This window comes from Drosophila hydei, unplaced genomic scaffold (assembly GCF_003285905.1).
Source record: "Drosophila hydei strain 15085-1641.00,03,60 unplaced genomic scaffold, DhydRS2 tig00000063-arrow-pilon, whole genome shotgun sequence".
Taxonomy (NCBI): domain Eukaryota; kingdom Metazoa; phylum Arthropoda; class Insecta; order Diptera; family Drosophilidae; genus Drosophila; species Drosophila hydei.
The window spans coordinates 1228231-1256110 of record NW_022045657.1 but is presented as its reverse complement, the minus strand read 5'-3'; the positions used below and the strand labels follow the sequence as shown (position 1 = coordinate 1256110).

The 27880-nt window shown below is 38.4% G+C and overlaps 2 protein-coding genes across 2 annotated transcripts; both read right to left on the bottom strand.

Annotated features, from left to right (window-relative positions):
* Window positions 1–106: 106 nt before the first annotated feature.
* On the bottom strand, window positions 107–2540 carry LOC111604590 (integumentary mucin A.1-like). The gene is made up of 4 exons (XM_030222764.1): window positions 2473–2540; window positions 1839–2407; window positions 521–650; window positions 107–478 (listed from the first exon to the last, which is right to left on the bottom strand). The coding sequence occupies exons 1-4, from the start codon at window positions 2480–2482 to the stop codon at window positions 123–125; spliced, it is 1065 nt and encodes a 354-aa protein (XP_030078624.1). The 5' UTR covers window positions 2483–2540; the 3' UTR covers window positions 107–122.
* A 2338-nt stretch (window positions 2541–4878) lies between these two features.
* On the bottom strand, window positions 4879–27592 carry LOC111604583 (mucin-5AC). The gene is made up of 7 exons (XM_023322685.2): window positions 27448–27592; window positions 24192–24695; window positions 17394–18022; window positions 10930–11164; window positions 9597–10255; window positions 8826–8931; window positions 4879–5318 (listed from the first exon to the last, which is right to left on the bottom strand). Exons 2-7 carry the CDS (start codon window positions 24289–24291, stop codon window positions 4939–4941), a joined length of 2109 nt encoding a protein of 702 aa, XP_023178453.2. The 5' UTR covers window positions 24292–24695; window positions 27448–27592; the 3' UTR covers window positions 4879–4938.
* Window positions 27593–27880: the final 288 nt, after the last annotated feature.

Sequence of the window (27880 nt, the reverse complement as noted above, 5' to 3'; positions counted from 1 at the left end):
GATCTAGGAATCTTTTTAAAAAGTGATTTACATAGAAAGTAGAGAGAAGTTGCCGTTTAGTCATATGGAATTGGTCCGGGTACAGCTGCAGTATTGTGTCTACGTATTCGAAATATCATCGCTTAGTTGCGACCGGCTGCACAGTTGGTAACCTCAAGGCGGTTGCGGCACACCTTCAGCTCACGGTCGAACCATTGTCCGGCGGGACAATTCTGGTGTCTGGCGCGGTTGTTACGACACACATAGAAGCGGCGACAGTGTCTGGCGTTTGTGAAGAAAGTGCCGTCTTCGTGTCCCTGGCAGTCGCGCAGCGAGACCAGCGTTTCAGCTGGCTCACTTATGACTGTTTCAATAACTCTTATCGCTTCAAATCCCACTGTTGTTGTGCAGGGTGGTTCGGTTGTGGTACAGGGTGGTTTGGTTGTCGAACAGGGCGGTTTGGTTGTCGAACAGGGCGGTTCGGTGGTTGTGCAGGGTGGTTCGGTGGTTGTGCAGGGTGGTTCGGTTGTCGTACAGGGTGGTTCGGTTGTCGTACAGGGTGGTTCGGTTCTCGTACACGGTGGCTTCGCGGTCGTAGTAGTTGTCGATGTAGTTGTTGTTTTTGTAGTTGTTGTCTTCGTAGTTGTTGTCTTTGTAGTTGTTGACGGTGTAGTTGTTGTCTTTGTAGTTGTTGTCTTTGTTGTCGTCGTTCTCGTTGTGGTAGTGGTTGTTGTTGTACAAGGTGTTGTGGTTGTAGTTGTTGTGGTTGTTGTGGTTGTTGTTGTGGTTGTTGTTGTTGTGGTTGTTGTGGTTGTTGTTGTTGTCGTTGTTGTTGTTGTGGTAGTGGTTGTTGTTGTACAAGGTGGTGTCGTTGTAGTTGTTGTCTTTGTTGTCGTCGTTCTCGTTGTGGTAGTGGTTGTTGTTGTACAAGGTGTTGTGGTTGTAGTTGTTGTGGTTGTTGTGGTTGTTGTTGTGGTTGTTGTTGTTGTGGTTGTTGTGGTTGTTGTTGTTGTCGTTGTTGTTGTTGTGGTAGTGGTTGTTGTTGTACAAGGTGGTGTCGTTGTAGTTGTTGTCGTTGTAGTTGTTGTTGTCGTTGTTGTTGTTGTGGTTGTTGTTGTCGTTGTCGTCGTTGTGGTAGTGGTTGTTGTTGTTGTTTTGCAAGGTGTTGTGGTCGTTGTTGTAGTACACGGCGTTGTTGTCTGTTCAGTTGTTGTCTTTTCGGTTGTTGTCTTTTCGGTTGTTGTCTTTTCGGTTGTTGTCTTTTCGGTTGTTGTCTTTTCGGTTGTTGTCTTCTCGGTTGTGGTTTTTACGGTTGTTGTCTTTTCGGTTGTTGTCTTTTCGGTTGTTGTCTTCTCGGTTGTGGTTTTTACGGTTGTTGTCTTTTCGGTTGTTGTCTTTTCGGTCGTTGTCTTTTCGGTTGTTGTCTTTTCGGTTGTTGTCTTTTCGGTTGTTGTCTTTTCGGTTGTTGTCTTTTCGGTTGTTGTCTTTTCGGTTGTTGTATTTTCGGTTGTTGTCTTTTCGGTCGTTGTCTTTTCGGTTGTTGTCTTTTCGGTTGTTGTCTTTTCGGTTGTTGTCTTTTCGGTTGTTGTCTTTTCGGTTGTTGTCTTTTCGGTTGTTGTCTTTTCGGTCGTTGTCTTTTCGGTTGTTGTCTTTTCGGTTGTTGTCTTTTCGGTTGTTGTCTTTTCGGTTGTTGTCTTTTCGGTTGTTGTCTTTTCGGTTGTTGTCTTTTCGGTTGTTGTCTTTTCGGTTGTTGTCTTTTCGGTTGTTGTCTTTTCGGTTGTTGTCTTTTCGGTTGTTGTCTTTTCGGTTGTTGTCTTTTCGGTTGTTGTCTTTTCGGTTGTTGTCTTTTCGGTTGTTGTCTTTTCGGTTGTTGTTTTTACGGTTGTTGTCTTTTCTGTTGTTGTCTTTTCGGTTGTTGTCTTTTCGGTAACTGGAGCAGCCGTTGATGGAACAGCTGTGGTTGTCTTTGGTGTTGTCTGTGTAGGTGTTTCACAAGGAGTACTTGTTTCACTTGGAATTGGTGTTTTTTCACTAGGGGTTGTTGTTTTTGTACAGGGTGGTGGAGACGTAGGCTTCGTCTTATTACACGGTGGTTTCGGAGTCGTCGTCTCGCAAGGAGCTTTACCACCTGGTGCCGCCAAATGTCCATCGTGATCATGTCCAGAGACTATAAAACTACTGCGATCGCCGTTGTGGCACTCCACAAGGCTCGGTAGGTTGCAGATTTGAGTCCTGGGATCGAAGGACAGGCCATGACTACACTCTCTTCTAAGTGCACGCCCGCGCAGGCAAACATAAAAGCTTGAGCAGCTAATGGGATCCGCGAACGAAAGACCATTAATATGATCCGTACAGTCGGGTATGTGTGCCTCGCCGCTTGCAGCCAGAGCAGCCAGGGCAGTCACAAAAGTGAGCAGCAGCAAGTTGTCTATAAAGGGCAACATCGCCATTTAGAAATAGTACTCAAAATATCCAATCCGTAGAAAAACTTACAAACTCTCATTGTTAAAAATAGTCCTGAGCCTTGCTTTCACCGTTGGGAGTAATCACTTTTCCACTGTGGGTTTGACTGCAGCAGGTGCACCGCTTATATAGCGACCAACTGCTCACTTATCATCAGCTACAATTACACCAAGAATTGCTCAGCCACTTGACGGCAACACATCCCTTACACAAACATCTAGGAAACACATTGTCGGAAACGAGATATACATTACCCTAATTGACCGTTCGTCTCTAAAATATTAGAAAAAAATGAGTCACGTTTGTTATGCAATATAATGTCTCTTAGCTTGACGCAGTAACGTCAGGCAAACGTACTTTTTTACATAAATAATAGATAGATAATATATAGATAATAGATACATTTCTCTACGTATCTCAGTTCGGAAGAAAGTTTCATGTTTTTAAAAGTATCTGAACAAGTTAAGGGTATTTTCCAGGTATATTTATATATTTATGGTTTGTCTTCAACTGGGAAAAATAGACAAATATTTTAAAGAGTTTCTTCTTGGATTTGCAGGAATCGTTTAAAAAATGCCAAAGAAAAATCAACAATCGTTTTTACTATGCCCAAAAAATGTTGAGTTACAAGTTGAACGAAATCCCTCACGAGAAACCACAAAAACCATAAAATTAATATTTTTTGTGACAAATTGTTGTATTTGCTGGATAAAAAGAACATTTGTTTAGTGCTATGAGAGGAAGATTTTTCAAACATTTGTGTTTTGCATTTGCCAGCTCGAAAACACTTGTGGTCGGACAAATGAATGCATATTTAACAAACTTGTGCACAATTCATGAGCACTGTATGAATATTTCAGTTGACACGTCGACTTCCCAGACACGAGTCCCATGCACGAGTCCTTGTTGTCCTGGCTCCACCTAATGCTCTTGTATCCAAAGGCTGGTTTGTGTACTTGCATTTCAGTCAATGTTGATATAATATATGGAAAAAGGTTTTGTGACAGCAAAAATTTACTTGAAACTCAATTGGCCAGACACTGACACTGAAGGCAGCCGTAATTTAAGTATTAATAAAGCAGCGTTTCAAAATTAAAGCCAATTGATATCTCTAACAATAGAATCCGCTTAGGCTACTGAGTACATACCTTCACTTCAGCCATGCTTAGAAAATACTCAAAAATATTCAACTTTAAAGTTTTCGTTTAAGGAAAATGTATTTTATTTACTTGTCATCACTTATGATAATCGCTTAAGACTTACTGCAAATATTTTATTTGCTTTTATTTAATTTTATAAATTATTTTTGTATTTTTTAAGCTGCAATAATCTCAACTAAACGAAAATCTCTGTGAACTCTTACGTTAATTCAATACTGAGCGGAAGTTGCGCTTGAAATTGTTGCAAGTCGTTAATACTAACTAATGTTTATTTATGGTATGTTCTTTTATATGTTTATATTTTTTAAATATTTTCTTTTTTTTTTTTGTTTGCTTCTTGGATTATTTATTTTTGAAGGAACGCTGTAGCTTACATATTCGAAACACACACATACATATTTACACAGTTCTCTTGAAGTTGAATTGTTATAGATATTTATTTCCTTTCATTAATGTTTACACATATGCAAAATTCTACTGTTATTCAAATATTTTAGTTTCTATTTTTTTTAACATAAAAGTAAAATATTTACAGTTTACGCTGAGCCAATTAGAAGTCGACATACGGAGTGTTTACGTAGAGATACATTCAGTAAATGTGAGAGTTCATCTATCTGGACTATGTTTTCTTTCATAAATATCTGGATTTATAGCTGACACACTGAGTTTAACTATTAGGATTATCAATACACTCCAACACGAGTTTAGCATTTGATTTATTGTACAATTATTATTATAAAGTTTACTTCTGAAAGCGTTAGCCACCAGCTGAGCGTTTTTTATTAACTTTTAAATGTATTTATTATATTACCGCAGTAAAAAGTGTTTTGCTTTTTGCAAACTTCATTTTGAGCGTCATTCAAAGTAAGTTTTATTTTCGAATTTCCTTATCTAAAGTATTATAATGTAAATACAACCATAACTCAAACCGCATCTTAAAGATTTCGAAATGAAGATTCCTTTCATGCATATTTACACAACTCTGTCGAGCTTTCAATATCCTTGATTTGATTACCCAAAGAAGTAGATTGTTGACTCAAGTCTCAAGAAAAGCTGAAACTAAAAAAATTCACGAATTCATATGGTTGGCGAGCTTAAAAAATACAAACACACAGACATAGATCAGGAATCTATAAGCAAGTACTGTTAGTATGTTTTTGTTTTTGGCAATAGATGAGTTAGTGAATGCATTTATAATGTATCTATTAGACATGCTCGTGGCAACAGATGACTCCCTTTTTGTTGGGACTTAAAGTTCTAGGCATAGTCTAAGCTGAATCGCAGCAATCTTCTTTCGTCCTGCTGGTATTGCCGCTAGTGCAGTCGCTTTTGTCGCTCAAGTTTTATCCTCGGCCACTTTGGTGCCACTAATTGAGCTGCTGACGTGGCCACGGCTGCCGCCGCAGTCTCCGCCATAGAATCCCTGCCTGCGGGTTGTCGTCTGCGTCAGCGTCTGTGCGCAGTGCCTGCGGCTGACACTTGCGCCGGACGTCGTCCTGTTTTTTATCCGTGCTGGCAATTGTGGCTCCTGGAGCGTTGCTGCCGCCGTTCGCTTGTTGACTTTGTTTCGGCCTCGATTGTTGCCGAACACAAATTTAATAATCCACAACAGTGTCAAAATTGTTGAAATATTTCGCCACGGCAAATAGCCAGGACAACCAATTAGCGCATTCCAGCTGATGCTGCCCGATTTGATGGCCGACGCGGAGTATTCACCTGATGGTAGCAAAGAACAAATCACATGTGTTGGCTTCTGCTTAACGCTCTATGACCAACTGCACAAATAAATACTAAGCACTGATAACATTTTCAATCAAAAACAATTTCAGAACAAATTCTGCATAAAATCATAGTCGATTGAATAAACATAAACATATTGTAATTAAATATTTCTATGGCGAAATTGAATAGCAAACACTAAAGCCGAGTAGAGCAAATAAAAGAACGCATAAATTAACAGCCATTTGAGCATCGTTTTATACTCGCTCTAGACTCAGCATGAAACACGGGCGTGTGAAATATGCACAAAATAAATATTTGAATTTAATATCAGCAACAACAACGACAAAATGAACTGGATCAGCAAATAAAATGAAATTGTGAAAATAGCAAAAGCTAAAAATGGCATGAATGCAATCATTAACTTGACATAAACTATATGTAAATTTCAGTTCAAATAAAATAATTAACTTCCAGTGATTTCATAATCTTAAGTTTATATTTTCTTTTAGCAGGCAAATCAACTAATCAAATTTAACTAAAAGCCAAAGGCTGCAGTCGTATATATTCAATTGAATGACGCCCAAATGTATGTGGAAATTCCAAAATTTCTGACTAACGAACTAAAATTAAAATATTTGCTTAGCAAATTGAGTTTTGCACTGAATTTTGAATGCTAAAATAAACCAAGCATCATTTATTCAATATAATTAAATATAGCTCGGGGCAGCTCGATAATAAAATATAGAATTTACTACAGATATTTATAAATATATATGTATTGAAATGTATAAAATATAATACTAATAATAATAAGGATAAGCGCTATTAATTCAATAAAAATGTGCTGCATCACGTGCTCAATTCCCATAATATACATAAATATATATATTTAAAGTATATATAAAATATATATAATAAAGCATGCATTATAAAAAACTATAAATTATGTCAAAAAATAGTAAGGGCTACCATGTGTGTGTGTGCGGCAGAGCCAGGCAGGCTCACGCGTGTATAAATGATAATATCATTAAGTTATTAATAATAATTTGTCACGATTGTAGTCGTGGCCTTTACTGTTGTTTTTATATTGCATACTCGTTGCTGCCACTGCACCACAGAATGATATTAACTTTATTAACCCTGCGGCACTTATGTAAAAATTCATCCATAACAATTTTTTTTTTTCAATTTCAAACAAAAGTCGAACCGCCCGCATGTTTTTGTTCTTTTTCCCCGTAGTTGTGCAACCCACCGTTAAAATGCATAACAAATGTGCAGATGAAAGCACAGGCAGTCCGGACGACCGCCCCGCCTTCTGCCTTGCCCCTGTTGCCTAGTGTTTCCGTGATTTTCATTATCCGGCTTTAACATGTTTTACTCATTTGTTCGGATTAAAAGTGCTGTGGGACGCAATTTATCTGCGCCAATTAGTCGAATATTAAAAATACATAAATTTAACACGATATATTTCACTTGTTTTTCCATTGTGTATTACAACTTTTAATTTTTTGTTTTATTTTTCTTTGATCTTATTGTGAAAATGGAATCAATAAATGTTGATGAACATGCGCTTCGAAATTTCCGATTTTTTCTCTCGGTATTCAACTATTTCAGTCGACTTAATTACGGAAAATATTTTTAAATATTTAGTCATGAAAGTGTGATAATATTGGGTGGAACACGCAAAGTTTTGCTTGGGAGTTTTTATATAGAAATAAAGAGATGCGAGAGAAATAAAGAAGGTTTTGATAATGTGTTTGAAGAGCTTCTCTATTTCTATAAAAGGATATATGAAATACCTGTTAAGATATGTAATGTCTATATATACTTATGTTGATTGATAGTTGATTGGAAAATTGGCAAATATTTTGTATACAAATTGATATAAGGATCAATATTTGGTTTCTTTTTCGCTTATAGCTCGAAAAAATTGAAATGATTAATTAAAAATGTTCACAATTTATGTCTTGCTTGATTTGAAGTGGCAGAAAACAACTGTTCAGAGGAAGCCACAGCTGCAGGCGGGTGTGGCATGAATGACAGAGTGACAGACACGCCCTTAAATCATTGTTTTGTCCCTTTTTCGAGGCTTTGGCATATGTAAAACGAAAAAAAAACAAAACAAACACGTGAAGCCCTTGACAGTCGCATAGAATACACACGAACCACAATTTACCGTCAAATCCAATGCCATTTTTATGGCCATTATTTAAAATACCATTGGCCCCAATAAACGTGACAGTCGTCGTTGCTGTTACGACTGACAACGTGTAAACGCCAAACGCAAAGCGCACACCTGTCCCTCAAGCCAACAAGCACCACATCAGGTGTCATGGACACTTAACTGGCAACCACCAGGGCCCACTGCCAGCCCCCTTCCATCCTTATGCGAATTAAAGTAGCATGCTTCAAACAGAACACATGTCAAAGTTGACATACACGCACAACTCAAACAACAACAACAACAACACATATGCTGCAAGCCAAACGATTTAAATGCAAACACAAATTGCGTATTGATAAATAAATATCTCACAGCGCTTGTGCGATACAAAGATATAAAGATACATAAATACTGCAGATACGCCAGACATACAGAAACACAGATACAAAGATACAAATGTATCTCTGCGCTGGACAAACAACCATGGTAGCTATTCTGGCTGTAGTATGTGTGTATTACATGTTTATAGGTCATCATTATCATTACTATTATCGTTATCATTACCATCATCATCGACATCATCATCATCGTCGTCATTACAATTAACGTGATTCTCATTCTCGCTGGCGCCTTGCTGGACATGAAGCAAATACGCAATCGTGGGACATTCGGAGATAATAATAAAATAAAACTGCAGCAATTGTTTCTGCAGTTTCAGTTGTAGCTGATTTTGTTGTTTCAGTTGTTACTGTTTCTGTCTGAGTGATCAGCAGCACAGGTAGAAAATTGTGCAAGCCAAATAAAAACTAAGTGGTTCAACTATGGGAATTGAAAGTGAATCTAAACTCAAAAAAAAAAAAAAACTAAACTAAAATATGACAAACAGGATCTTCATAAAGGAAACAAAATAAGTTACTTAACAATTATTACATATATGAATTTATTCCGTAATAATAATGAAGACAAGTCAGGCTAGGATAGCCTGTTGTGAATCATCGAAAATATGACAGAAAAATCTCAAATTTAGTAAAACAAAAATATAAATATAAATAACTATTAAGCAATTAAATATGCTTATAAACATTCAAAAATATTGAGTTTGACTTAAGTAAGTTTCGAGCCACAAACATGTGATTGGACACCACTGTGCCTGCGCGCGCGAATCGAAAGTCAGCAAAGTAAAATTCAATTAGGCTAAATGAAAACTTAATTCTATTGGCATGCAATACAAAAAACAGTTGGCACTAACTACATAGCTTGGCCAGCAACCAAGCAAGTGATGCCCTCTGCCCCTGCTCGCTTCCTCTACTCTGGAAGCAAACGTCATGCGGACTCACCGTTTAGCACGTGCAGCACAATGGTGCGCGGGGCGCTGTTCGAGGGGCTGCATGTATAGTTTCCCGAGTCGAGTTTCACAACGGCGGGAATGATTAGCGAGGCGGTCTGTAGGGAGGAAAATAGCACAAAAAAATGTCTGATATATAAGCATATATACATATATATAATATATATATATATTTATGTGTGTGTGTGGTACTTGAGCTGGCGAGACAGCGCACAGACGCGGCGGCGGCAAGTGGGGTGTATGCGCCACGGGATGTCATGGCGGGCAATTGGAGCGCTGGCACGGTTAAATGAAAAGCATTAAAATACGAAATATGCACACAATCATATTATGTATTAAAATTATAATTTGACGACGCTGACAGTTTTGGAAAATTGAATAAAAAGGCCATCACGCGCTTTGCGGCGGCAATTCGCGTAGTGAAAATGCGTTTGAGGAAAATGCACTTGGAGAAATTTTGTGGTCCTTGAACTTCTAGGGCATTGAGCTTATTGAATTTTGTATTCAAACAACTGACTTCATATACAGATAGAGCGCATCCAGCAAAGCTTAGTGATTTTATTGCCATTTAATTATAATTACTTTTCGGCCTATTAAAAGTTAAAAGACACCTACTGAAAATCCGGCTTACTTCGTCCCAAAATGCGCAGGCAGCAAAAATAAATCAGATTTGTATTTTCTGAGTGTATGAGAGTGGGCGGTTCATGTGCTATGTATATGATAATGATGAGAGTCACACCCACATGTGCGGTATGCCACTTACCGTTATCTGCTTAATGAAACTGCTGCTTGGTAGCATTGTTGTTGTTGTTGTTGGCGTTGTGCTTGGCTCGGTTATAGTTGTTGTCGTTGGAGTTGTTGTAGTTGCTGCTGCTGCTGTCGTCATAGTTGGCTGTTTGTCAGCAGCAGCTGCTGCTGTTGTCAGCATATCAACGGCTGCAACACCTTCGTCTGTGGCAACGCCTGCTGTTGTTGTTGCCGCTGCTGCAACTGCAACTGCAGCAGCAGCTGCTGTCGTTGACATTGTGGTTGTTATGGGCGTGGTCGTGGCTGTCGTTGGCAGCACGTATCCATATCCGGCGCTAGCGGCTGCATCGCTCACCGGTATCGCATCTAGAATATACGAACGTGTTATGGCCGCTATATCATTAAGGGATTCTGCTGCTGCTGCTGTTGCTGTTGCTGTCGACGTCGATGTGGACGTTGCTGCTGTCGGCGTCGTTGGCGCTTCCGTTGGCAGATCGATGCGCTCAATTTCCGTTCGCCATCCGCGACGATTATGCAAATAGATTTGCTTCTGATTGTAAAACCAATTAATGAAAAGTGGCGGCTCCAGCGCTTGGCTAATTATGCAGCGCAGTTTCACTTGACTTCCGGCCTTCACGTGACGCGTGGCCTCGCCAATTAATTCCGTTTTAGGTTCTGAAGCACACGAACAGAGACAGGGAGAGACACACATTTAGAGAGTCGCTTACAATCTGTGCAAAATCAGTGCCGAAGCCACTGATTTATTGGCCTGCTCTGTGATTTATGTTTGGACTTGAATTTGGGTTTGGGCTGCCGCATGTGTTGCAGTTCCCTTTAGCTTTCATTGATTGACCATGCAAAAAACCCTTTAAGAGGTCTATTTTTCTTGACAAATAACGAAATGTTAAACGGGTCTTAATGGAAAACATTTGATTTTTATTTACTTTTAATGAATTGAATCAATTTATTTTTTTTTATATTTTTATTAAATATAAAATGTCAGTCAACTAAATAAAGTTCACGCTAAAAACCATAAAAACCCGCTATGTTCTTATCATTCAAATGTGATAATTAGAATGATATATAAATAAAATATATCAAAATCAAACTGGTTTTGGTATGGAGAACTCCAATCTTCTTTTGAACAAACACTTGTCCAGTTTTATTGACTTCACTTAATTCATTTCATTAACTTCATTTTTTTTTAAAGTAGATACTTCTTGATTTATTTATAATATATTAAATATTATATAAAACTTAAATCAAATTACTGTTGCCTACTCATTTCCTATGGAGAATAACACTATTGTAATCGACTTGTTAAACACTCTTTTATTTCCTTTACTCACCCACAATGCGCAAGTGAACAATTGCGCTTGCTTTGGGCTCCGTAGAGACTTGGCACTCGTAGGTGCCCTCGTCCTTGAGCTGCACGTACTTAATTTGTAGGGACCAGCGTTCGGGGTTGGGCGAGAAGACGGATTGAAAGCGCTGATCCGCTATGAAGGTAGTCTGGTCCACGGTGAGTATGTGTCCATCTCGCATGCGAAGCCAGGAGATGGGCTTCTTGACCAATTGCTTGACCTGTGCCAATGAATGAAAGATGACAATCGAAATGAATGAATCAATATCAAATTAGGCCATAATTGAAAGCAATCTGTCAATATTGGTTTTCATATTTTAAAATACAATACAATTGAGACCTGAACCCAGCGGAGGCCCTGAGCAAAGTCCCAGCTGACTAACTGAATGATGTCAGCTAAACTTTTGCACACAAAACTTTGGCGCCTACAACAACGGGCATAGAATGATATATGGGGGGACAATGTAACGGTAAACAATAACGCCAACAAAATGACGATTCATTTCTGTCAATAATGACAATAATAATTTAGAAGCAATTTTACAAGGCAGTCGCCCTGCCTCCCTGCCAGCCTCCCTCCCTCCCTTGTCACCATACAGCCAGCCGCACGTAAAGAAAATAATATACGTTGAACTCGAGACGGAAACGGACAGACCTTATATTGAATGTGTCGGTGTGTGTGGGTGTGTGTGGGTGTATTTGTGTATACGTGTTATTTATGTAGCTCGGTGTACCACTTGTTCGGCATGCGAATTATGTTCTATGAAAGAGCTCATCGTAATTACACTCGACACAATTTGTGATTTATTTGCAGGCAGACAAGAAAAAGTTTTCAACTTCTTCGATTATACTTGTATTGCCTTCCACAGTTGGAAAGCCAGATTGAATAGTCAATTGTTTGTGGGATGCATTTAAAAATTTATAATAATAAAATTTAAAGTTATTGAAAAAACAAAATAATTTACGTATACTCAAGTGAACTTTGTTGAATGGTTAAGAAAATTATTTAAAATTAAATTAATCAATCAATCAGTTCAAAATCAATCAAGACTTTATAGCTAAATTGAATATTAAAGACTTCGAATTAACTAGAAAAATTGCGAGCTACGAAGACATTAACTGAAATAAAATATTAGTTAAGTAAAACAAATATTTAAATAAACAACATAAATGTGTAAGAAATTATTAGGCAGTTATCCTTATTAAATAATAATATTAAATTAAGTGAATTATAGAATTAACTTTTAATTTAAGCTAAAAATTAATTTTGCTTCAAAAAGCGTGCTAAGATTTTTTGAAAAGAAAATATTCCAAGTGAAATTGATAAATATTCTATTGCAGCTAAAAGCTGTGCACTTTGGGCTTAGCTGCAGTTCAGATATAAACTACGTCAATGTTTCTCCGGACAATTTCTGTATATATTATTTAACATTTTTTAAGCATTATATATTATATATCTCGTAATGATCAACTAATCCACTGTAAACTTTGATTCACTTAAAATTCCAAGCACACAGTTTGCGCGCAGTGTGAGCCCGCGCACATATACCCTGTTGGGCGACAGGCGAGGGGTTGCTGGGGAGCATCTACACAGCTGATTATAATGGCGATTGCGAAGCATGGCACTAGCTGGAACTCCGACTGGCTGTGGCAGTGGCAAATGACAGTCTTTGAACTGCTGTCATCAACTACATTGTCCGTGTGGGCCACGGCGTCGGCTACGTAAAGCGGCAACAGCTTGGGGGCATCGCTCTAAAGAGGGGACATGGGGCAGGTCGGTTGAGAGGGGTGCTGTTGAACGACGTCATGATTAGATACTATAATCATTTGTGTTTTATGTGCTTGTTGTTTTTCATTGTGGTTGCCGCCCGGCCCCAGTCGCCACGGAACTAAAAGTGTCTGAGGCACGCACACAAAAGACCACCCGCACATAGAGTCTGCTGCCCACCGCCCATCTCTTACCACACACAGAGATTTAGCTGCCCGCCTGTCTGTCTGACTTGGCCGTAATTGCTGGCTCGCCTCCCCCGCCTTGTTGTTTTTGTTTAGCTGTACGTGCTGTCAAAACTATATGAATATGCCGTATCACAAATAAGTACACACACACATTTATAACAGCCACATATTAAGGCAATGTAAACGATATAAGGTTTACTTGGTACACAGCATCACGGATTAACCTGCCTAAATTTCTAATTCGACTTTGCAACTTACGTGTTAACAGTGTTTAAAGTGTTTGCATAACTATTTGTGTTGTATTAAGTAAGTTAAGTAAGTTTTGTTGTATTTTTAAGTAGTGTTCTCAAATAATTTCAAATTCCAATTAGATAAATATATGCGAATGAAACGTATCCAGAGGAATTTTTAAATAAGACGACTTCATATAAAAATATCCTTCTATCCAACATAAGCCAAGATCTTAATAAATAAATTTTCAATTTATCTTCAAGTCTTCCACTCACTGATTTCTGTATAAAGAATTCTTAATTTTTTTTTGTTTTAAAATTTTCTAAGGAACTCTACATTATGCAGCTATAAATATACCAATGTGGGGAGGGCGGCGAGTTTATTAAATTTTGCGGAAAGCATTGAAAGCGTGAATATCGCACACAAAGGACATTATTATCAGGCCGAGCATCGACATTATACTCAGTGTATTAAGTGAAGATGCTTATCCAGTTGCCCGAGTCGAGAGACAGTTGGGCAGCCAGCCAAGCAGCCACCAGGCACGCACGCAGAGTCGGCGAAGAGCAGTGGAAGAAGCTGGGGCTGTAACTGGAGCAACTGCCAGGGAACTCCTTCAGCCACAATTTGGAGTACGTGGCAAGTGTAAGTATGGAGAGTAGATGCTTGAGGCTACTCCTGCTTCTGTTCCGCTTGACTGGCTGACAAATATTCCTGTGGCTGGGGGGCTCAGGTTGGGCCCGTTAGCTAATTTAAATTCCTCGCTTATGGATGGCGCATTATGCGGCTGGGTTCGTGTAGATTGCGCTTAATTTGCCAAAAAATTAATGACCGTATTTTGCCATCGAATTTATCAAGATGCCCAAATTCTGCGCTGCTTAGCAATTTAAATATTGTTAATTAGATGAAGCTGCATAGAGTCTCCCCACGCTGCCCCTCTCTCTCTTTCTCTCGCTGTCGCTGTATGCTGATGTCTGTGGGCAAATGTTAGCATTGCATTAAAGTCAAGCGCCTGGAAATGGGCAATAAAGCCAGCAAGTGGCACTTATAGTTTGTAAAAGTTGACGGGCCGACTGCACCCATATCATATCATATATCCCGTCAAAGACGTAGATAGAGCTGGAGCCTTAGTTGTAGTCAAGTTTTCGCTCCTTGGCTTTTATGTTCGCCTTACTTTTTCGTCTGCTGTCGTCAGCAACGATTTCTTTTCCTTCTTCCCCTTTTCTTTTCTGTATTTCGGGGAGACGAAACCAAAGGCACGCAGACAACAAAGTTTGGCCATAACATTTGCGAATGCTGTCTAAACTTGTTTGTAAATAATTTCTTTCTTTTATTTTGCCAATTTTTTCACACAACAATACACCTCAAAGAGAGCCATATCCATGGGTAGCATTTCTTTGCCTTTTTCATTCTATATCTGGCGCAAAAAAAAAAACTTTTCGCAGACTTTGCAAAATAACCTAAAATTGGGGCAGGGGCAGCGCAAAAATCGCTTCTGCGAAAATCTCGAAAAATATTAAATGTTCGCAGGCAAAGCTTTGTTTCGCGTTTTCTTGCTTGCGGCATGCCTTTAAGCTTAAGGCAAGCTATGTGTAACGCCAACGGGCCACAATTTATTATTAATTGATTTGGCCTAAGCAGATTACTTTACATTGCGCCAAGTTATGCCAGCCGGCAGACGTGAGCGTTAAAAGGAAGAGAACATATATTTTCTTTTATCGGATAATCGGTCGTAAGTGATGCTCCCTCTATTGGGAAAATCGAATGAAATAAAAAACCTTTTGAGCAGGCAGAAACAAATGTCTTCAGACTCTTTATTGAATGGGTTTTCTATGTCTACAAAATATGTATTGGCTTTTGACATTCCCAATTTGTTTAGTTATAAAAAACATTCTAATGAGGCTTTAAGTTTGGATTGAGAAATGATTCAAACAATTTGAAGGCAATTTAAAATTCTTAAAAATAATACAAATTAAGCGTTGGGTAAACATTTACCGTGCAAAACCTTTGCAAGGTGAAAAATCGTTCAAAGAACTGAGATTAAATTTAACAAATCGTTTTCAATATCAAGGAATAAAAAGTAAATTGAGCCAAAAACTGTGAAAGGTAATAAATGAAAATAATGTAAATAAAAATGCCTTAAGGTAAGTAAATGATTTGTGAAGCTATCATCCTTTAAATAATTAATATTTACAGGTGTTTCTTTCTCTTCTTTCTTTTCCTTTGTTTTACTTAAGTTCTACGAGCAAGAAGTTAGTATTCGTGTTGCTACAGACGAGTTCATTTGAATAAACACAGCAGTAGCGAAACGAGAAAGAGTAACAAAAAGTATTTGTTTGTCTTCCCAGCAGCTGCAGACTGTTGAGATACTTTTGTATCTTTTAAGTTTCATTTTATTTAATTTTTCAGAGTGAGGGAGAGGGAGACAGAGAGAGAGAGAGATCAAAATAATGTACTCTATAAACGGGAATAGCGACGACTGCGCCAATTATAATGGTCATAATAATAATGATTATGCTTGTAATTATAATGATCATTAGCATGATTATCATCGTGATGTGGAAGCTGTGTGTGTTGCAGGCACTGCGCCAAGGCAGCGAGTAACTAAATTATTAGCAGACAGACTTTGGATGCCACACACACACAGACAGACACACACACACACGCACTGCCACGCCCAACACTGTGCGTGTGTGTGGTATGCACGGGGTTGGGGGCTTGAGAAATTTGGGTCATCTACGAAAATGGCGTTGCCTTTGGCTATAAATCGGGCGAACAAGTGGCGGGTGGCGGCGACGGAGACGAGGCATGCGTTAGGGGCTTGAGGCGTGGCAGTAGCAATTTCCGGTTTGTTTTCTTTCAGTTCCGACAGCGCCAAGCGTAAATTAGTTCAAAGCGCAGCAAAGTTGAACTTTGCCCTCTCCAACCCAGCTCCCAACTCCAAGTCACTGCCTCGCTGGTCGCGCTGTTTTCATGAACCGATTGAGCAAAAAAGAAAAGATTCTGCATAATCAGTTGCTTATTATAAATTACCAATGATTAAGATAAGAGCAAAGGAAAATGCTTTGTCAATATTTTTGTAGCTCTCCTCAAAAAATGGGGAAAAATTAAAATCCTCTGAAAGTAAACAGTGAAGCTAGCGCTTGATTGGATTTCAGCAAAAATCAATCAACTTTTCATTTGGCCCTCTTCAGCTGCTCAGTTTAGTCAACAACTTAATATTGTACAAGTATTCAGGCATTATTTGGCATAAGCATGCGCCTTATGCAAGTCATTGATAAAACCAACAAAACCAAAAACGAGATGGAGGACATAATACAAAAAAAAAATAAATAAATAAAAATAAAAAGTAAAATAATATTTTGTATAAACTCTCGGCTTTTTGAAGAGCGGTCAATTCAGAAAGTTAACTGAAAAGGTTTATTATTGCATTAAGAAAACCCCCAAAAGTTTGTTAAACTTGGGAAATGATTGAATGTAAAGGTGAAACAGTCTCGAGCTGAAGCCATGACGAGAATAGCAAAAAACATGAAAGTCGATTCGCTATTAAAAGGGCTTTGCAGATACAAAAGAAGCTTTTGTTTCAAGTCTTAAAATGTTGGCAATAGATTAGCAAATTGAAAGAGCATGCTTAACTATGAAAGTAATTGTGGATCTGATAATAGTATAAGTTCCTCCAACCTGAAATTTAAGAATCTATAAAGGTGAATGACGATGATGACTCAGGCAAGAAAGAGTTCATGTACATGGATGAAGATAGATATGAACAGTTGAACCTGTTACAAATGCGTATCTTTCTTTAAGTATGTTAACTTTATTTTATAAGTTGATTAACAAAAATTAATTAATATTCAAATATTTTTGATGCTACAAGAGGTTCTGCATAAGCTGATCATAAGCTTAAGTCTATGAAAGACAAATAAATACGAGTTAAAGCAAATATCTATAGAACATCGCAATAAGCTCATTAACTATTTGAGAAACTATATATACTACTTTTTTGTTAACGCTCTGTAGTAGTTTGGCGAACGCATTGCCCATTATTCTGTTATTAATTGAAATGTATTGAGGGCTTGGCTTGATCCGATTTGTTGTCAGCCACGTGATGTGTGCTCTTTGTGGGAAGCAATCACTTCTTTTGTGTGGTGGCTTCGTCTTTGTACGGCCTGCGAGGCGCCTATCAAGTAGGCGCTTCATTCGGCACGCATTATGGACTGTTAATTAAAGGGAATTTCCGGGGTGGAACTCAGCTTGAGGTTTACTTACATTGCAAGGCAGATAGGCGTGGGTGCCCGCTTGGCTAATTATTGTCTGGTAATCATCTATTGTTGGCGGGGGCTTTAACGTAGTCTTTGGAGCTGGTCGACGTGTCGTGGTTGTTGTTGTGGCTGCGGTTGTCATTGTTGGTGTTGCTGTTGCTGTTGCTGTTGATTGCTCTGTTGCTGCTGTAGCCATTGCTGCCACCTCGATTGCGGCTGTGGAACTGTTGCTGTCGGGGAACAATGCGTTGTGCTGCGTAATTTTGTAGTTGTGCTCATATGGGTCCTGCTGCTCAACATTTCTATTGCTCATAATAAGATTTGCTTGCAACACAACTGCTGCGTCCTGTCGCCGTTCCGGGCGCTGTCGATCGGCATTGTTGTTAATGTTATTAATGCTGCTGTGTTTCGGAAATGCAGTTTCCACTGTTGCCGTTGCTGCAACTGCAATGGATGGGCCCGCATTTGTCTGCATATCTGTTGTGCCTGTTTGCTCATCATTTGCTCCGGCAATTTGCGTTGTCGCTGTAATGAATGGCAGCGATTTTGCCAATGTCGCCGCTCTCTTTGATTGACTTCTATGAAATGTGCCGTCATTTATTCTGTCGCTCCTTAATATTGCCGCCTCAAGGCCTCCTAGAAGACAGAGATAGAAATGGAGTGTAAGAGAAACAGATAGAGAGTGGAAATTGTAAAGAAAGACGCATTGTAAGCCATAAATTAATGAGTTTGTGTTTTGTTTTGAGCTCGGCTCTTAAGCCGCTTACATATTTCAAACGGCCTGATCCCATTTATCTAATATGCCCGGCAACAATTAAAGCGAGTTCAATAAATTAATCAGCGCCCAACATGGACAGGCAGCACCACTCAACCACTCAACCAGCCAATCAGCCAGTCGCTATCAATTTGCACGCCTTCCCACTCTGACGCATTATAACAATTTCGAAATTAATTAGCTAATTACCTTCAAGGACGTTCAGCAAGTGGATTTTTGTATTGATTTGCATAATTTAGGTAAGCAATGACGACAGACAGCCAGCATGATATGGGATGCTGGCCAAAGGCCCATTTAAATCGGGACAAAACAGAAAAATAAACTTCTTCAAAAGTTTATTTTAGACGAGGTTCGCGCCCATTGCCATAGATCTTAAGAGCAGCACTCGAGCCCAGCAGTGTCTGGAATTATCTTGAATTATAGTTGCTTTTGTTTTTTTATCTAATTAAAATGATTTACTTTGCCTAATGCATCTCAATTATTTCACTCTATAAATATTTTCTTGCTAATTTCAGATTTGATGAGATAATTAAATAAATTTATATGGCAAAAAGTAAATATTAATTTGTAATGTATTAAAAAAAGCAAACTAATTTTATGCGCTTCTTTACATTTTAGTTGATGTATTTAGTTCTTTCATTTGATTTATTGATTTTGTTCATATCCCACTCTAGGAAAAATATGTATATAAATTGTGTTTAATCGGATATATCTTCGTCCTTCTCCCTCTCACTCTTTCTCCTTTACCTCTCTCGCCCGCTATTAAGCAAAAAGAATTGCAATAAGATATAAGAGATTCGGTCATAATTTATGCACCTATGACACACCTTAGCACGCCCACCTGCCTGGAGCTGCAGTTGCGCGTAAATTTGCCAAATTGACGCCATAAATTTTGGTAACGAAACTTTTTGGCCCGGACAGCAGTACAAAAGGGACAACTGCAAAAAAGAACGAGTTAAAGCAAGACAAAACTGTGTCATGCCACAGATATAAAGACGAGTGCCACATGCTGCATGCCACACACCACATGCAAGCGCCGAGATTGCCTCAATTTAATTAATACTGAGTGCAGTTTTTTGAATTCGCTGCCAACGAAAATATTCGAAAATTACACACTCCAAAGTTCGAAGAGCTCTTAGAAAACTTTTCGCCCCGTTGCAGCTGAACGAGGCCTGCTGGCCTATTGGCCTGTTGGCAGGCAAAAGTTATTTATCGTTAATTAAGTAATGCACAGCAAAACGCAGAGCGGCTGCCTAAGAGAGCTATTGAGCATCTAAAAGTCGGAGCTAAGATCTCAACAACTATCTAAGCAGGGCGATGCGAGGACCAAAGGCGGGACAGATAGAAATCTAAGTGCTTTGAGCAAATGCAAAACTCGCTGGCGGCCATAAACCAAAGTGAGGGTATATATATATGTATATATATATATATATATATATATATATATATATATATATATATGTGTGTGAGTGTGCCTGTGTGTGTCTGTCTGTGTGAAGCATGTTATCATGTTTTATGTTTATGCGTCGTGTACGTGCAATAAAGATAAAACGATTTCATATAAAAACTTTTTAATTGCCTGCACTAATGATGCACTGCAACAACTTGATCGTTATAATTATTATTATTATAATAATCAAGTTGTCCGCAACATTTGCACAAGTGGGCGAAAAGTTGCTCCACACGTTAAAAAATAATTAAATATAAAGTTCCAAATTTGATCATTTTCATTTGCAAATTGAGAGCAAACTCAACAAGAGCTGAGTTTTAAATGAAATACAAAACTTGACTGTAAATAAATAAAATTTAATAACGAGTTCTATTTTTATTTGCTCAGATTAGAAGTCTTGATTGAATTTGACACGTTTCGCTTAAAGTTTGTTAGCTTACAGATATTTAATGAAAATGCTCTTCAATTTAATTCAATTGAGTCGACATATTCATCAAATACACTTTTCAAAGCTGTCTATTTATATGTTAATTTAAGAAACTTTAAATTTACATAAATCTGTAAACAGAATTTAATTTAGATTATCAAAAACAATGTTGAGCCAAATTATGTGAAGTATGCCATTTATTCATTTATGCGAATCGCTCTCAGCGCATAAATTTCTTATAATCTCAGCGTTTAGGGAAGAAGAGTTCTTTTTCTTTGATTTCTGGAATGTGGCCCATGGTGCGTGCGTTGGCTGCGGCAACTCATTAACCGCAAACAAGTTAAGGACCAAACAGCTGTCGAGTTGCACGAGTTCATGGCATATAAAAGCGAAACATGAATATGCCTGCTACCCAAGACCAGCTTCCAGCACAAACGAGCCAAGTACAAATCAAAACGGCGTAAAAAAATGAAGGACGGGGGAGCGAAGCAAAACTGCAATAAAACAAGTGAATTACGCGTAGGAGACGCGCGCGAGCGAAAAGAAAAACAGAATAATAAAGCGGGAAAATTAGGAAAAGTATCACTTTAGGCGGGCGACAACAACGACAGCAGCAGCAGCAGCAACAGCAGTCGCCGCCGCCTTAAAGTATGCAACAAAAATTTGCTTAATCTCTGCGCCCAAGCAACAAACTAAAAAGTTATAAAAACTCACATACACAGGGACAAGCGAACTGTGTGCAGAGTAAGATATAAAAAGATAAAACGACTTCCCAGCCCCACAGCCTGCCACAATCGGTGGGGCAAACTTGCGTAATGAGGCTCGACCAAACGGCAAAGGCGACTCGATGACTCGCAGCTAGACGGAGACTGCGATTCAGATTGAGTTTGAGTCTTGAGTCTTGAGTGGAGACTCGAGACAAAGTCTGAGATTGCCATATCCAATGAGTTTCGGTCTCATCATGCAGCAACTCATCTACACATGCACACAGGGAATGAGTAAGTGAGGGAGAGACAGAGCGCGAGCTAGAGAGAGAGAGCGATATCAGCTGGATTTCCCGCACTAAAATTAACCAGCTAAGCCCCGTGGGCATTTAAGTCGGCATCAAGTCTAGCAATAAAATCATCTAACAGACACGAACCACACACACACGCGTACACATATGTATATATATATATATATATATATATGTGTATGTGGCCATAATTTATTCGCCTGCACTTGACAAAGAGTCCCTGTTGCCCTTCGCATGCCTGAAAAACTTTGTCTGGCTGGCTTTAATCAAATTCTAAGAAATTCCAAGTAAAACCTGAAAATTCCTGGTATAAACGTAATTAGGCGCACTTGTATCAATTGCATATTATAGCACGCAACAAAGCTGACTTAATATTTTTCATATTTGTAAATATAAAATACATATTTTTATGAATTGGCAAAACAAATTTTGTGCATGAAGCTTCTTACAAAACCCACGCGTAAATTATCTATAATTAAGCGATCCGATTTTATTTATATTCAAAATTAAAAAAATATAAGTGTAGTCGCAGGTGCCCGACTATAAAATTCCCAGTAATGAAAAAAAAAGATAAGTCCGAGACGTCGTCGCCAGTGTTGAACCCAAAACTCAAAAACGCCTCTGCATTTGCCTCTTGTCAATTGGACAAACATTTTGTTTAATTACTTTAATTACTTAACGGATTTTAAGTAAATTTTCCTGATCCAGAATATATATTTTTTATGGGGTCTGCCACGCCTCCTTCTGCCTGGTGCATACATTTTAACAAAGCCATATATTCGATGTACATATTCGATATGTACATAATATATTCCATGAGAAGAACTAATGCTTTCAACAGTAGTTGTTCAGCTAAAGTTTAAGCTTATAATTACATTTTAATCAATCTATGAAATACACTAATTGCAAATTAAAATTGGTAAATGATATAAAACAATATTCTGAGCTCCTTCACGCTTCTCCAGCTGTTGTCATCAACGCTTCAAAATCAAATTTACACTTGAGTACATTTCGAACCATATTATACTTTCTTTGTACGTAATACTTGGCGAGGGTCGACTCTTTATCGCTGTGGGTTCATCTCGGCCCAGTCTGAGCCGCACTGCTGACAACAAATCGACACTTTTCCTAATTATGATGGGCATGTTGTTGAGCCGAGTTCAACTGGACTGATGATGAAAGCTACGGCTCTGGCTCCGGCATGGTCATGGTCATGTAATCTCAACTAAACAACACCGCACAGCCGGACACTCCCATCAAATGGATGTCGAGATGGTGCTAATAACGATGACGGACGCCCACCCGCCGCAGCCCGTTGTCGTCCTCACTGCGTCTGTAATTTGTGTAATAATTGTGCCTAAGCGTTTAAGTCGAGCGTGCCAGTTAAGCGGCTAACCATTGGCATCTCGAGGGAGCCGGAGCACTTGTCTGACAAGCTGTAGCTGGATGAGGGACAGCAAGAGAGGGAGAGAGACAGAAAGATGCAGGAGCTCTGGCAGCAGCCAAAAAGCCAAGCAAAACAACAATGAAGGATGGCGGCGAAATGCCTGTGGCCGTGGGCAAGCGAATGAGTTAGTTACTCGCAAATGCCGCGCCACACTTTAGTCCTGGGACTAAAAGGACCCGCAGGGCAGTCAGTTTTGTTACAAGAATTCAATGGTGCTCGACGTGCTGCAGAATTTGATTAAACAAAAGTAAAAGTTTTCATCTCGAGCTGCCGAGCAACAGCAGCCGCCGCTTTTGTTGTTGCTTTGATTGTTCGACTTGCTCGCAATTCCCTATATATATATATATATATATATATATATATATGTGTGTGTGTGTGTCTCGGGAGTGGTTGTTGCTGTTGCTGCTGGCTAGTAGTCCAATTGTAGTCGGAATTGTGGTTTCCTAAGCGTTACGTCCACCACTTTCATGGCCAACAATCGCAAAAGTCAACAATAAACAGCAGCTGGCAATTGGTTTAAAGAACCTCAAATGCTCTCTTACATGCAACCTCTTAATTTCGGTGTAAATGAATGAAGGACTACAGCTGGCTTAGCTCTAATAATATCTTTTCGGTTGTGGCAAGAGCTCGGCTCTGTGTTACATATCTTGCCACATAATAATGATACCCGATTGAGCTGCCTTTGTTCACGTCAAGTCAAATTTTCCAGCTTTTAACAGTATTTTCGAGCTTGCCAACACATCGGCCTTGGCCGCCCTTTCCGGAAATTTGAAGCATATTTCCAACTTTTTATTTCTTACTTTTTTGCAACGCATTTTGCCCTTTTATTTGTTGCTATTTGGAATTTTGCAATTTACAATTTTAATTACCCTCGATAATAATTATAATTGTTTTTGCCTCTGACGGAGCATTTGGAGGGTCCTTTGTTGCAAGTTTACATTCAGAATGCAACTTTTGGCTGCCATTTGTGCGAGGAAAAAAACGAAAATTATTTCGAAATGAAACTCTGAAGTTCGTTTTTAATGAACTGTAAGTTGAATTCATTAGCTGAACAAAGCGAATCGTTACAACTATTGTAAGCTATTTCCAAATTGTTAAATAATTGGAATCTTTTAGGAGAAGTTTAAGATTTTTTTCTATATATCAGATACATAAATATTTGTCACCGTCTTTGTTATCTTTCTATTCTATACAATTGCTTGGCTTACGAGACGATCATCACATACAATTTGAATACTTAACGATAGAGGTTGGAAATCGCCGAAGTCATTTTGGCATATCAAACAAGGCCGAATTCCATAACATTATATTTTATATAAACATATCAGTTTCTATCTAAATTCCCTGATGATATTTACCTTTATCATAGATTTCAAAAGCATGTCAAGCCTAATTGTATTTGCCTAAGCTCTTCGGCTTGACCGGAGAGACCGTCTATGCCTTAGAGCATACGTCTGTGAAAATATGCAAAACAAACCGCGCCTCAAAGTCAGTTACCTAGGGCAAGGCCTGCCACGCCCAGCCGCCCATCAAATTATTATTATTACCGAGTACAAAAAGAGATACACAGGCTGTGGAAAAGTGAGAAGTATTTGATATGCGGCAAATGTAGCGCCAAAAAAAAAAAGAAGAAGAAAAAATGAAAAACAGAAAACGAAATGAAAATCAAATTTGATATTATGCAAACTTACCCGCTGTGGCGCAGTGGAGCAGCTGCGGCTGCAGACTGACGACCAGGACGAGGCCTAGGCAGAGGCTGGCGAGGATCGGTGTTGGGTGCTGGGAGCGCATGTTGTTGCCGGGGCCCTCTATTAAAATGCCAGGCAAATTAATAATCCGCGTGCTCAACTAGTACGCCGTCTGGCAGCAAATCGGATTAACTGGGTCACATGTGCCGGTGGCAGGATGCGCGAGTGGCAGCGGCACAGGACCACACGAGCTGCTCACCAGCTGCAGCAGCGCTCAGCTGCGGGTTATGCGGAATATTTTCAACGTTCTTCTAGCGAATATTGATACAGTTACTGCTTAATATGGTTAGTTTGCTTTGAGACACAATTCGTGCCTGTCCAGTGGTTGTTCTAATGTGGTGGTTCAGTGGTGCGCTGCCCTCTAAAATTGGTTTCTTTGCCCTCTTCGCTTCACACACAATTGTGGGCTTAGCGTATTTTACAATTGCACTCGACCAGATGCCACAACTACAACAACAGCAACACGAACTTAAGAGCTGTGCAACAAGACGTGGCAAGTTTTAAATATTCCTACAATGCTGCCTTTGCCTTGTTTTTGTTTCCTATTTTATGGCAAACGCTTTGCGCAAAATCCTGCCCTGATATGTTTGTGTGTTTGAGTTTTAGGCTAAGTTATGTGGCCAACAGAATTAGTTCCCCGGGGCATTCCACAAAACGTAAACTCAGGTGTTCAATAATTTGGCCTTGATAGCCAATTAATATTGTAAATCGCCTGGCCCGAAATACTGGAATTTTGACCTTCCATTTAGACTTAATATGTTTGTCATATGCAATGCATACAAATTAGATAATAACAATCGATAGAATTAAAAGTTTGGAGTTGCTTGAAACTGAAAAGTCTAAAAGTCAATTTACAAGTTTCGCAAAGTTTACAAGCTGCGTTTGATTTTGTAATTTTAATCAATTCAGCATCGTTTTAATACTTCATCAAGTACGCCGTGCCTTCCATACAAACTATCCGCTGATTTATAAAGTATAACTTAAGCTTTTAAGTATGAAGAGGATGTTTGAAGTTGTGGCAAGAGTCGGCTTGCTGCGTAGTACTTAGGCGTGTAATACTGTAATTGTAATACAGTGTACGTGCAGCTAGTAAGTCCGTCAAAGAAATCCAATAACTTTTAAGTCGTGTTAATTTGAGAAAGTCATTGGTATTAAAATTTCGAATTATTTTGCGCTGAAAAGTAGGTTACAAAAAGTTAAAATTAATTTCGCCAGCCAAAATCGAGTTTGGCATTGAGTACTGTAGCTGGAAGCATGTAAAATGGCACTTAAAATTCTTCTTGTCTAAACAAAAATGTAAACTTGTCCAGAAATTCCTACGTTTTCATAGCTGCACTGAAAAATATACTAGAGATATGAGAAAAATATTGCGAATTGCTAGCGAAAATGCTTTCAGACACACATGTAGCTATGAGTGAGTGTGTGTGTGCGTGTATTTGTGTTTGTTCGGGTGCTTGTTTGCTTGTGTGTGTGTGTATGTATGTTGAAGCATTCCATTTGGCCGACTGCCGCCGCTGCTGCTGCTGCTGTTACCTCATCTTTCTTTTACGCTCGAGACTATTTGGCATTAACGAAATTTATTTATGCGGGTGTTTAGTCGGGCGTAAAAGGTGTACATATGGCCAGGCAAACACGCCCACACACACACACACACTTACTCAGGCAAAGAGAGAGACACAACTTAGAAATGCACGACACGCGCTTACGAATTGAAAGGATTTGCCTGCCTTCTGCTTGGGCTTAGACTTGGGCGCGTTGCCAGGAGCCAGGAGCCAGGTTCGAGTTCGAGCTCTGCGCTTGACTCGGACTTTGTTTGCAGCTTGTGCGGGAAAATAATGATTTAAATGCCTTTTGTTTTTGCCACACACTCCAACTGAGGGCCGCGCTGTGGGCAGACCTTTGAGAAATGCCAGGCATACATAAGTAATGCCAAACGGTTACAAACTGGTTTAATGAAGCGTTAACGCAAATGTTAAACAAATGTTATGTTCTGGGCGAATGAATTGTATGCATTAAGGAGTTGCTCGATGTTGCTACTACTGTCAATGTTGTTGTTATTGCTGTTGTTGGTGTTGTTGTTGTTGTTGATAACGTAAATAATACTAAATTGATTGCACAAACAAAGCAGCAGCGGAAGTGTAAATGATTTAACACAAGTTCCCGCCGCTCTCTAGATTTGTTCTTCTTCTTGTCAATTCCTGACTTCTGTTCTCTGCGTTCAGTTTTTACACTGATACTGCTGCTGCTGCTACTGTTTATGCTGCTAAAGCAGAGCAAATAGCTAGGAACGGAAGATGAAATTTGTTGGCCGCCGAACCGGAAACAGAAATTTTTGTGACTTGTGATTTAGTTTATTGTTGCGGACATCATACATACAGAATATATATCTACTATATATATATGTTTTATTTATATAGTATATTATTTTAATTTTATTTCTTATATATATATTTTATTTATATAATATATAATATATTTAATATATATATATATAATTTCATTATAAAAGTATAAAAAGTAAAAAAATTACATTTCCTGAAGCAAACACAAAACCGAATAATTTATAAGACATTTCGTGAGCGCATTTTGTTCAATTATTAAGTATTTAAGGGCAGCTTTTATCTTGGTATAAATAGTCCCTGGCATATGATATCCTCTGGGAATCATGTATGAGCGCAAAATAATTTAATTTAGGTAAGTTATTTATGCAATAAAAGTTTTTTTTTACTTATTTTAGCAATACTTATTTTGTATTAAAGCAGAATGTAAATAAAAAAAAACAAATTTTATAATTAAATGCTTATTGTAATATTAACACAGTCCACATATTTAATTACTTTATAATATATATATATTTATTATTTATTTATTATAATTTATTTATTTATTAGTTATTATTATTTATTAATTAAGAAAGTTTTTTTTATTATTATTATTAATTAGTTACTTTATTTTTTATTTAGTTAACTTTCAGTTTCAAAAGCTTATAACTATTCACTTATTTAATTACTTTAGAATATATATTGTTTTTATGAATTAATATATATTAATAAAGAAAGTTTTCTTATTATTTTTATTAATTTATTTACTTAATTTTTTATTTAATTAACGTTCAAGTTTCATAGTTTCAAAAGCTTATAACTATTCACGATTTTGTTTTTGTTAATTTATTAATTATTACAATATGTATAATTATTACCACTGTAAATTGTCAATTATATTTTGTAATGTCAATTAATGAATTACTCAATTGTATTTATTTAAATTTAATCATTGTATTCACACTATTTATTCACTTATTTAACTCCGACTTCCATCGCAGCTGCGACTGGTAAAACGATGCGCACGCGACACCGGCTAAAAGTAGACTAATCGAATCGAAGAGTTCCTGGCAGATGCTGCTCGGCTGACGCAACTAACAGCTGTTAAGGCAGAGAGTGCGGGAGAGCGAGAAAGCTAACATAATATGAGCCACTCAGTCCATGTTAAGCGTGCAGCTGCTGCTGCTGCTCACACTGACTTGTTTAACAGTGCTGCTGACTGCTAGTTAACATTGACAACAGAGTGGAAGCGCTTCACCGCTAACAGCGCTCAATTTCTGTTAATGGGTTAGTTAAGCCGCGCGCACAAAC

What these genes read in the sequence shown, in the direction of transcription:
- LOC111604590 (XM_030222764.1), bottom strand. An exon ending in TAAAAACAACAACCGAAAAG is followed by an intron (nt 651 to 1,838) that starts ACAACAACCGAA and finishes AAGACAACAACT; the next exon opens with ACACCGTCAACAACTACAAA. An exon ending in ACCCTGTACGACAACCGAAC is followed by an intron (nt 479 to 520) that starts CACCCTGTACGA and finishes CAACCACCGAAC; the next exon opens with CACCCTGCACAACCACCGAA.
- LOC111604583 (XM_023322685.2), bottom strand. Translation starts at nt 24,291, where the DNA reads ATGCGCTCCCAGCACCCAACACCGATCCTCGCCAGCCTCTGCCTAGGC. An exon ending in TGTTCACTTGCGCATTGTGG is followed by an intron (nt 10,256 to 10,929) that starts GTGAGTAAAGGA and finishes CGTGTGCTTCAG; the next exon opens with AACCTAAAACGGAATTAATT. An exon ending in GTTTCATTAAGCAGATAACG is followed by an intron (nt 8,932 to 9,596) that starts GTAAGTGGCATA and finishes TCCTCCCTACAG; the next exon opens with ACCGCCTCGCTAATCATTCC.